The 12,280-nt window shown below is 35.8% G+C and overlaps 1 protein-coding gene across 1 annotated transcript in view; it reads left to right on the forward strand.

Moving 5' to 3' along the window:
• The first annotated feature begins 814 nt into the window (after positions 1–814).
• Positions 815–12,280, forward strand: part of LOC132895772 (macrophage mannose receptor 1) — a 67,503-nt gene continuing 56,037 nt past the window's right edge. The window contains exons 1-7 of the mRNA XM_060936606.1: positions 815–857; positions 2,532–2,677; positions 5,006–5,118; positions 7,389–7,519; positions 9,118–9,338; positions 9,636–9,745; positions 11,239–11,354. Coding sequence (XP_060792589.1) covers positions 815–857; positions 2,532–2,677; positions 5,006–5,118; positions 7,389–7,519; positions 9,118–9,338; positions 9,636–9,745; positions 11,239–11,354 — 880 coding nt within the window. The remainder of the gene's footprint in view (positions 858–2,531; positions 2,678–5,005; positions 5,119–7,388; positions 7,520–9,117; positions 9,339–9,635; positions 9,746–11,238; positions 11,355–12,280) is intronic.

Consider the following 12,280-nt stretch of genomic DNA (forward strand, 5'->3'; position numbering starts at 1 on the left):
TAAAAACTACTTTAAAATTTCTGTTTTAAAGTTGAATAGTTTATTCAACTTTATACAACATCTATTAACAGTATTTTACAGTAAAGCTGGGGTTTTTTTTTTTTTAAGTTTTTAAGTAACTATCTAAGCACTTTGTGATATTCCTCTGATTTAATCAGTAAAAAGTTGCCATTTCAAAATGATGGTAAAAATTATAGTACACTTTTTATGTATACATTAGTAGTTGAAAGTTTATTGTGCATTTCTGTGCTATAATTAAATAATTTGTAGTGGGCCGACAAATAATAGCCTATAATATTCACAGTTTATTGCTTAGTTGTATATTTCTGCAGCTTAATAATAATATAATGAAAGTATTAACTATAAATAAAACAATTTAGCCTGATATTGTACATTTTCACATTCAATTATGTTAATTTCAAGAATAAAATTTGACCATAAAGTTGGTCTACAGTATAATGAAGTATTAATGCTGAGTTTCCTGCAGCATCAGGCAGCCATGTTGTTTTTACAGCTTCATCTTTGGACTTTGGGATGAGACTGAAAAGAAGCCCTGACACCTGAAGATGCTCAGAGCTGTGGAGAGGGATGGCTGGTGCACACACTCTGAGGAAAAAGTGAGGAAAGAAACCACGTTTTTTTTTTTATATATAGACATGAGGCAAAACATCTAACTTTGAAAGTTAAGCTCAGCTAGAATTTATTCAAACTGATAACACTGGAACTGAAATATCGAGAAATAATATATAGCTTGAGAGTTTTTTTTTTCTTTAAGTGCTAATTTATTGTCTCACTAAGTGAAAAAGAGCAAAGAATGATCTTGCTCTTCATCACACTTTTTGGTCTTGTTCAGTCTGGTAAGTATTACTTTTTATAGTTTATATATAGATTAATAATAAAGATACATTAAGTAAAAAATAATTTCATATTATTTTGATATTGAATTTGTCTTCAGAATCGGTTTACTATCCTCGAATTTGATTCATTTTAATTATTTCAGAAGACTTTAATTTTTTTTGTTTGGTTATTTGACTAGCAGATTTCTATTACATTAGCAATTTTGTGGTGTTTAAAAAAGTTTTTAAACAAAATAACATGAAAAAATAAATTTGATGTGGATTCAATCAGGTGATTTCAGTTACATTTGGTAATTTTAGTAAGTTTTGAATTTTTAGGGGTTTTTTAATGAAATAATTTATTATTAAATATTAAATGAAAAATAATTTTGAGGATTTGAGGATATGAACCAATTTCTGTTACATTAACAATTTAGGTTAAACCGCCCCCCCCCCACCTTCAATTCTTAATGTTAAATTGTTGTTGTGAACAATTTTGTCTTTGTTTAGTGTTTTATTTTATTTTGGAAAATGTTGTAGCATTTAAAATTTCAAGGTTCTCAAAAAACAATAAAAAAGAACCAGCAGATTTCCATTACATTCAAAAATTTCATTAATAAAATAAATAACACCCTGTAAAATGTTGAACTAATTAAGATCTTTTGTTAAAACACAGCAAACAACATCCCACATAACTGTGCTAAAATATCCAACTCAATTCACAGCCAGTATTCTTTATCTTCACTTCATTTGTAATCCACGTGATTTTGATTTTTTTTTTTTTTTACAAGTCTCTGCAAACTGATTAAGCAAGTCCAGTCAAACATTAGCAGTGCTGTATTATTACTGCTGCCATTTGGATACTTTTCTCACATGACTTTAGCCATTGTCATGGGACTTTTATGATGGATGTGTGTCCTCTTCACACAGAATGGCTCTTCAAAATGACTGCACATCCTGTCAAATGACAGGGTATAAAGTTTAATTTAGTCTCACTTGTGTAGTTCAGCAGAGAAACCTTTAGAAAGTCAACCTCTCGTTGGTATCAAATTCTGTTTGTTATTGAGTAATTTTTCTGTAAAATATTTCATTAATACACAGCAAATAACATCCCACATAACAGTGTTGGTGTCAGTGTCATTTCAGTTAACCAGCGAACACTCAACTAACTAGCCAGCATTCAACTCTAACAGCTAACACACTAGTAACTAGCAACTCAGTCAGCTCGCTAACTGTAGATAATACCCAACATTGAACTCAGCTACATAATACCCTGCCTTTTCTCAACTAACTAGCCAGTACCAGACTTGGTTAACACTGAATTCAATTAACTAGTTAGCATTATTATCAGTTAACTAGCTAGCATTCAATGGAGCTAGCAAATAGCCCATTCAGGTAGCTAACACCAACCTCAGCTAGTAGCATTTAACTCAACTAATTAGTTAATATTTGTCACCTAATCAGGTAAGGCCCAAGTCTGTTAGATAGCGAACATTCAACTTCGCAAACTAACATTTACCTCACCTGAGGAAATAATAATCACCTCAGCCAAGGAGCTGAACATCTATCTATCTATCCTCCTTTTACTTCTCTGTCTCATCTGTCTCCTTCTCTTACTGTCTCTGTACACCTGTATCACTTTCTCCTTCTCTATGTTCACCTGTCTGTCTGCCTGTCTGTCTGTTTGTCTCTCAGTGCTTGGCGATTGTGAAACAGGATGGAGGGAGTACGAATACAGGTGTTACTTTTTCTCCACCGATAAAAAGACATGGCATGATGCTCTGGTCGATTGTGAGAACAAAGGAGGCCATCTGATGAGCATCACGAACCTTCATGAAAGGGTGAGACAGGCAGAGGGTAGCGATCAAGTTAAAACAGTGGAGGGTGGGTGGATGTGATGAGAGCCGGAAAGCTCTGCTGGCATAGCGTTGATAAAAGGTTGATAAACTTCTTTTTAGTTAATAAACTTGAAAGGAATAAACTTTGTGTATAGCACTTTTTAAATTCCCAATAAAATCTCAAGGTGGTATACTACTACTACTACTACTACTACTACTACTAATAATAATAATACATTTATATCTGAAAATGTAGCTCTAAGAAACTCAAACAGCATGATATAAAAATAAACAGCCAGCTAACATTTAACTCAGCTTACTACCTAACATAAACCCAAGGAATAAGTCACCTCACCAAACTAGCTAACATTTAACTAAGCTAACAAGCTACAGTACCTCAGCTAACTATCTAAAATTCAATACAATGAAGAAGCTCATAGTCACCTCACCTAATAGCTAACAAATAACTCAGCTAACATGCAACATTTACCTCAGCTAAGCATCTGTTTAAATCAGATAGCTAATTGACCTTTACTTCAGCTAATAAGCTACATTTACCTTAGCTAAACATCTCACATTTAAATCAGATAGCTAATTAACCTATAACTCAGCTAATATGCAACATTTACCTCAGCTAAATATCTAATGTCTAACTCACACTTAGCCTTTAACTCAGCTAATAAGCTACATTTACCTCAGCTAAATATTTAACGTCTAACTCGTGCAACTAATTAGCCTTTAACTCAGCTCATATATGACATTTACCTCAACTAAACATCTAATGTTTAACTCCTGCAACTAATTAGCCTTCAACTCAGCTAATAAGCTACATTTATCTCAGCTAAACATCTAATGTTCACCTCGCGCAACTAATTAGCCTTCAACTCAGCTAATAAGCTACATTTATCTCAGCTAAACATCTAATGTTCAACTCGCGCAACTAATTAGCCTTTAACTCAGCTAATAAGCTACATTTATCTCTGCTAAACATCTAATGTTCAACTCGCGCAACTAATTAGCCTTTAACTCAGCTAATAAGCTACATTTATCTCTGCTAAACATCTAATGTTCAACTCGCGCAACTAATTAGCCTTTAACTCAGCTAATAAGCTACATTTATCTCAGCTAAACATCTAATGTTCACCTCGCGCAACTAATTAGCCTTTAACTCAGCTAATAAGCTACATTTATCTCAGCTAAACATCTAATGTTCAACTCGCGCAACTAATTAGGCTTTACTTCAGCTAATAAGCTACATTTACCTTAGCTAAACATCTCACATTTAAATCAGATAGCTAATTAACCTATAACTCAGCTAATATGCAACATTTACCTCAGCTAAATATCTAATGTCTAACTCACACTTAGCCTTTAACTCAGCTAATAAGCTACATTTACCTCAACTAAACATCTAATGTTTAACTCCTGCAACTAATTAGCCTTCAACTCAGCTAATAAGCTACATTTATCTCAGCTAAACATCTAATGTTCAACTCGCGCAACTAATTAGCCTTTAGCTCAGCTAATAAGCTACATTTATCTCTGCTAAACATCTAATGTTCAACTCGCGCAACTAATTAGCCTTTAACTCAGCTAATAAGCTACATTTATCTCAGCTAAACATCTAATGTTCAACTCGCGCAACTAATTAGCCTTTAGCTCAGCTCATGCGACATTTACCTCAGCTAAACATCTAATGTTTAACTCATGCAGCTAGTTAGCCTTTAGCTTAGCTAATACATGATATTTACCTCAGCTAAATATCGACTGTCTAACTCACACACAACTAATTAGTCTTTAATTCAACTAATATGCTACATTTACCTCAGCTAAACATCTAATGTTCAACTCACAATTAATTAGCCTTTATCTCAGCTAATATGACATTTACCTCAGCTAAACATCTAATGTTTAACTCTTGCAACTAATTAGCCTTTAATTCAACTAATATGTTACATTTACCTCAGCTAAACATCTAAGGTCTAACTCTCACAGCTAATTAGCCTTTAACTCAGCTAATATGTGGCATTTACCTCAGCTAATCATCTGTTTAAATCAGATAGCTAACTGACCTTTACTTCAGCTAATAATATAAGCAGCTAACGGTCATCCAAAGTTTTTACTGTCTCAAATTTAACTCGGCTAATAAGCTAGTCATCTAATTAGCTAATGATCACATCAGCTAACTTCCAGCTATTCTGAACAAACCTATTTGATATTGTTTAATAACGGTAATATATAAAGTGTATATTAAGCATAAGAACGAGACTCTGTATAAAGAAGATGGAAGTGCATTAAACTGTAATTTCTTACATCATCTCGTATTCGTAGACGTGGGTCAGTACACAGCTGGGCCATGATATGTACTGGATCGGCCTGAACGATATCGTCTCTGAGGGGAACTGGGAGTGGAGCGATGACAGTGTTTATTACCCCTATTTGGAGTACGTGTCTTTCTATCTGCATTTATCTTGATACATCATCTTTCCTTTAGTAACAAATAAGATAACAGGTATTTGTAAGGTGATGGGTTTTTTGTAAGGAGATGCTAATTTATCATTTATGGAAGGAGTCTCCAGTGTCAGTGTGTTGTAACAGTCGGATTCTCCTCTTTTTGTGGATAACAATCTGTAGCTACTGTTAACACTTCAATCCATTTACGTTTTATCTGTTTATAGTTACTTTTAATGTTGTGGAATGTTTGAAAAGCAATCGCAGTACGTTTTCTTTATCAGTTTATTATTAGCCTTAGAATTTGTATATAAATATAAATAAACTTTGACTTGAATTACAGCCAGAACTGTTGTCAGAGCACGGCGCTGTTATGGAAAATTAATCAGTACCTTAAAACCAGTCAGATTCAAGAACTGAACAGCGTTGTGGTGTAAAAAATAGTTGTTACAGTAACACCAAGTTTTTGTTGTACTACCATGACTTTTCATATACAGGAAGTTAGTGTTACTTTAAAAACATTACAGTAATCATAATATGAATCAGATATTCATTGTAATTCCCACATATGTACAACCCCGCTTCCAAAAAAGTTGGGACAAAGTACAAATTGTAAATAAAAACGGAATGCAATGATGTGGAAGTTTCAAAATTCCATATTTTATTCAGAATAGAACATAGATGACATATCAAATGTTTAAACTGAGAAAATGTATCATTTAAAGAGAAAAATTAGGTGATTTTAAATTTCATGACAACAACACGTCTCAAAAAAGTTGGGACAAGGCCATGTTTACCACTGTGAGACATCCCCTTTTCTCTTTACAACAGTCTGTAAACGTCTGGGGACTGAGGAGACAAGTTGCTCAAGTTTAGGGATAGGAATGTTAACCCATTCTTGTCTAATGTAGGATTCTAGTTGCTCAACTGTCTTAGGTCTTTTTTGTCGTATCTTCCGTTTTATGATGCGCCAAATGTTTTCTATGGGTGAAAGATCTGGACTGCAGGCTGGCCAGTTCAGTACCCGGACCCTTCTTCTACGCAGCCATGATGCTGTAATTGATGCAGTATGTGGTTTGGCATTGCCATGTTGGAAAATGCAAGGTCTTCCCTGAAAGAGACGTCGTCTGGATGGGAGCATATGTTGCTCTAGAACCTGGATATACCTTTCAGCATTGATGGTGTCTTTCCAGATGTGTAAGCTGCCCATGCCACACGCACTAATGCAACCCCATACCATCAGAGATGCAGGCTTCTGAACTGAGCGCTGATAACAACTTGGGTCGTCCTTCTCCTCTTTAGTCCGAATGACACGGCGTCCCTGATTTCCATAAAGAACTTCAAATTTTGATTCGTCTGACCACAGAACAGTTTTCCACTTTGCCACAGTCCATTTTAAATGAGCCTTGGCCCAGAGAAGACGTCTGCGCTTCTGGATCATGTTTAGATACGGCTTCTTCTTTGAACTATAGAGTTTTAGCTGGCAACGGCGGATGACACGGTGAATTGTGTTCACAGATAATGTTCTCTGGAAATATTCCTGAGCCCATTTTGTGATTTCCAATACAGAAGCATGCCTGTATGTGATGCAGTGCCGTCTAAGGGCCCGAAGATCACGGGCACCCAGTATGGTTTTCCGGCCTTGACCCTTACGCACAGAGATTCTTCCAGATTCTCTGAATCTTTTGATGATATTGTGCACTGTAGATGATGATATGTTCAAACTCTTTGCAATTTTACACTGTCGAACTCCTTTCTGATATTGCTCCACTATTTGTCAGCGCAGAATTAGGGGGATTGGTGATCCTCTTCCCATCTTTACTTCTGAGGGCCGCTGCCACTCCAAGATGCTCTTTTTATACCAAGTCATGTTAATGACCTATTGCCAGTTGACCTAATGAGTTGCAATTTGGTCCTCCAGCTGTTCCTTTTTTGTACCTTTAACTTTTCCAGCCTCTTATTGCCCCGTCCCAACTTTTTTGAGATGTGTTGCTGTCATGAAATTTCAAATGAGCCAATATTTGGCATGAAATTTCAAAATGTTTCACTTTTGACATTTGATATGTTGTCTATGTTCTATTGTGAATACAATATCAGTTTTTGAGATTTGTAAATTATTGCATTCTGTTTTTATTTACAATTTGTACTTTGTCCCAACTTTTTTGGAATCGGGGTTGTACAAAAATTCTAGGTGCTTGACATACTGTGAAATATTGTAATGTAAATTTTATTGCAGTTGCACAATTTTTGCTATCATTTATAGGTATTGGAGGCCAGGACAGCCAGATAACTTTAACAACGAGGACTGTGGACAAGTGGACGGGAACAGCAATGGCCGCTGGAAAGACGAGCACTGCACAATCCCTCAGCAGTACATCTGCAAACGAGACAACCGTATGTTACGTTTCTAACAGAGTGAAAAACATGACTTCAAAAAATACTCTGTATTGAAGCTTGCTACTTTCTTTGTTTTTAGTTTCCAGGACAGAAAATGATAGTTGTGCCAGCAGCAATGCAAATATTAGGTTTATAATGCTCTAATACATTATTGTTTCTATAGTAACAACTTACACGGAGACTTGTATGGTGGGCGTAAATTATTGACATATATTTTTGATATGGAGAAGTTTTCTGTAAGGAGGCGTTTATTTATGGAAGGAGTCTCCAGTGTCAGAGATAAAGCCATAACTTTCAGTTTAAGTTTTCCACCATGAAAAACATTATAGCTGCTTTAATGTAAGTAATAAAAAAAACCTCTAGTTTAAATGTAACTATAACGAATAAAAATGTGTCGTCAGTGTTTAATAAGTTTAAACAAACAAAAACTCAGTAACTACTTTGTTACTTCAGGTTTTGTTTGACATTTTTCTGGCCCAGAAATTAGCTCCACCCCATGTCAGTCAGCTCAGAGCTGCTCAGCTTTGCTTCTTAATAAATAAATAAATGCATTTAACTCATGAACCATAGCTAGTTTTAACAACAACAAGCAATTATTGGACGAGGCTGAACAAAATATTGTGATTTGTTAGTGGTGAGCAAGCAATTCATTATTTGCCAATGCCCAAGGCAGAGGCAAATAATTGCTTGCAAGACTAACAAATCACGATATTTTGTGAAAACCAAGTTTAATAATTATTTTATCATTCAAATTATTATTATTTTTTGAAATACTGATTATGATGAGTCAAACGATAACAAAGAAATTGAGCCATGTTGATAAAAGTGCAAAGTAACTGTGTATGAGCAGACCAATATTTGTAGTCAGTTATTTGCAGTTTGCGTAGCCAATCAAAACGCCGTAAAAATAATTTGAATGATAATATGGCTTGTTTGGAGGAAAGTGGAGACTGGTCAGTGTCACCGCAGTATAATGCAACTGATATTTGGTTTGTAATTGTTAGAGGTTTTGAAAATGACAGGCCGCCGCTTTAAAAAAAAAATCTAAGGGCCCAAGGCTCCTCTAGGTCACTTTTAGTTTCTTATCCTATTTAAGCATCTCATCTCATTATCTGTAGCCGCTTTATCCTGTTCTACAGGGTCGCAGGCAAGCTGGAGCCTATCCCAGCTGACTACGGGCGAAAGGCGGGGTACACCCTGGACAAGTCGCCAGGTCATCACAGGGCTGATACATAGACACAGACAACCATTCACACTCACATTCACACCTACGGTCAATTTAGAGTCACCAGTTAACCTAACCTGCATGTCTTTGGACTGTGGGGGAAACCGGAGCACCCGGAGGAAACCCACGCGGACACGGGGAGAACATGCAAACTCCGCACAGAAAGGCCCTCGCCGGCCACGGGGCTCGAACCCGGACCTTCTTGCTGTGAGGCGACAGCACTAACCACTACACCACCGTGCCACCCCTATTTAAGCATACAAAAAAAAAAGTGTTTCAAGTTAGATTATTTTTAATGCTTTCAAATAACTCCTTTAAGGATTTTTTTAATCACAGAGCTACTGTTGGTCTTTTCTTTCTGTCTTTGTAGCAAACCCTCCTGTGTTGTGTGACACGGCAAATCAGTGGGAACAGTTTGGTTCTAACTGTTACAAAGTTCACCACACACTGAGGAAGAGCTGGACCTCTGCTCGGAGTGAGTGTTTGAAGGAGGGCGCTGACTTGGTGTCTGTTGAATCAGCAGAAGAGGAGCAGTACATCTTAGGTCTGGACCTGTCCTATTACGACCTGTGGCTCGGCTATTCCACCCTGGTGAGGCTCTCCATCCTGACCTACTTACCTAAAAAAGAATTACATGCTGGCTGTAAAAGAGACTAAAACTGTGTGTGTGTGTGTGTGTGTGTGTGTGAGATTCCTATATTACCTGTAACACTTGTACATTGTTAAGATGTTAGTGACCAGACCATCCAAAATGCACAGTCCACATTTCTCTTCAGTGTAAATGTATAAATGTTCATTTAAATCTACATAGAGGGGCAAATATTTTCTCTTCACACTCTTCAAACCAACAAGCAAAAACGTTTTTGACATGATTTAATTCTTTTGCAGAAATGCACCTCGATATCCTGTCAAGTTCAGCCAGACAGCACCGAGTTCAGCTGGTCTGATGCAGCTACCTCCGCCTACACACACTGGGCTCCCGAGCAGCCTGATCTCGCGTAAGATCAACATCATCATGATCAACAACTACAATAATCACGTTATTAACCTCACACATTTAAGGCATGAAAAAAGAAGAAAACAAAAACACTATGTTTCCAAGGTGTCAAATAGATAGTTTTATACCAATTGTTTAAACGCTTCATAGATTCAGATTGTACGAAATGCCTTTACTGTACAACTAAGTGTTCAGACAACGGATGAAAAAAAAGAATACAAAGGAAATGAAGGAATTTTTACGAATAGATAAAGGTCCATACTATATGAAGTTTAAAGTTTCAGATGTTTAAACCATTTGGAACAGAATTACTTCTTTGTAAGGAATCATCCTTTGGAAATTATGGAGAATTTCTTGAAATAGTATTGCAAGGTTGAAAAAAATGGCAAAAAGGGATGTACAGTGTGGAGTAATACAGCGTGAAAGGTTTTACATTCATAATTCAAAAGATACTGTAGTGGTATGTATGAAACTTAGGTGTGAAAGAATTATTGAAGTCGTTAAATGGCCTTTAACTTGTGAATACTCTCAAAGCCTACTCTTAAATATCTTAATATTTATTAAAAATGTAATGAAAAATCAATTTAACTGAAATGATCTACCCAAAAAGAGTACCACTACTATTACTGCCAATACTACTCCTACAAATAATAATAATAATAATAATAATAATAATAATAATAATGCTACTATTATTACATTAATGGCATTTATCCAGAGCGACAGACAACATACCCAGAGCAGCCTGGGGAGCAGTGAGGGGTTTGGTGCCTTGCTCAAGGATGCTTCAGCCATTCCTGCTGGTCCAGAGAATCGAACCGGCAACCTTTTGGTCCCAAAGCTGCTTCTCTGACCATTAGGCCATGGCTTTCCCACTACCACCACTACCAATAATTATCATAATAATAAAGCTACTATTACTACTAGTATTACTGTCACTTCTCCTAATATTACTACTACTAATAAGAATAGTGTTAATATTACTACTGCTGCTACTACGACTACTACTACTAATAATAATAATAACAATAATAATAATAATAATAACGTTACTAACAGTATTTTTACTACCACTGCTACTACTAACTTCAAGTTCAGCTTTCAAATTTATTGTCCCCAGAGGGCAATTGGTTTTGCAGCAAGACATCAAAACAGACATAGAAGAACATAAGACAAAAAAAAAAGACAAATGACAACAAACCACTAGGAGCACTGAATACAACAGCCTAAGAAGCAACAGTTTCCCCTACTTGTCCCCTTTTGGCTGTAATCAACAAATAAACTAAAAGTACAGTATTTACACAACATAACATCATGTCAGCCTACAGAATTCCATGCATAACATTATTCATATATTGATAAAAATCCCTAAGTCAAGAAAATAAGTAAGTTAAATAAATTAACAACTACTCTTATATTGTATGATGGTAAGCCCTGACTTTCACAGCAGGTGTTTAAATGTAGTTAAAGTGTGTGTTGTGTTGTGTTTAACAGCGATAAGGCGCACGGCCTGTGCACTGGTCTCATCAAGTCAGGAGAGCATCACGGGAAGTGGAGGACTCACCTGTGTCGCTCTGAACATCCATACGCATGCAAGAGGGCCTTAAACAGTGAGTCTTAGGTGTCATAATGTGTAGAACTGACAAAATCCTGCTTATTACAAATAACTGACAAAGAATAGAATAGAAAAAGAATGTGCATTATTTAATTGATTTAAAATATATATTGGGCAGTTTAAGAATTGGACATCAAAATTACCTTCACTTTTATGTTTAAAAATACTGTATATTGTTTAAGTTTTTTTCGAGGAATAAATTATTGTCGGTTAATTAGTGATCAGAGTTCTCTCATGTCTTTAGTGTGAGACTGAGCTAGTTAATCACCTACTAACACTTTACCAAGGGTGCCAATAATTTGAGTGCTACCAAAGAGAAAAGACAAAAGGGTAAAAGAAAAAATGTACATTTAAGAAATTAAGAATGGGCCAAGGACAGAGAAAGAAAACACTATGCAAATGTTCATGTGTCGAACAACAGGTCACACACTTGGTAGTAAAACAGGAATGAATGCATTGGAGAAAATGTTTTGTTTTGCAGCTATAGTGAATGCAGCTATAGTTTAGAAACAATATCGCTGAAGACATAAAAGTTGTTTGTTTTTTCCGGATTCTGACCTGCAGTACTGTACAAAAGTCTTCGGCCCCCTATTTTTTTTTTCCATATAAACTTTGTTATAGATTTCTATTTTATGACTTCTACATTATTGAGTCAAAACATTACAAAAACGTTTTCAAGTTCCAAACGTTCATTTTTTTCCAGCACAAAACTAAAAGTTACAGAAAAGAATACATTTTTGTAAATGTCTGAGCAGCATATTCCATAAGAGAGCACTTTTCAGATTAAAAAAAGAAAACATCATGAAGGCTACTGGCAAAATTTTGGGGCAAAATGAAGAAGCGAGTGTAACCAAGTGTCCAGAAGAACTGTGGCAGGTTCTGCAAGATGCTGTAGGTGCAATAGGCTTATCAAATCAGTCT

Source organism: Neoarius graeffei, chromosome 12 (genome assembly GCF_027579695.1).
Source record: "Neoarius graeffei isolate fNeoGra1 chromosome 12, fNeoGra1.pri, whole genome shotgun sequence".
Classification (NCBI taxonomy): domain Eukaryota; kingdom Metazoa; phylum Chordata; class Actinopteri; order Siluriformes; family Ariidae; genus Neoarius; species Neoarius graeffei.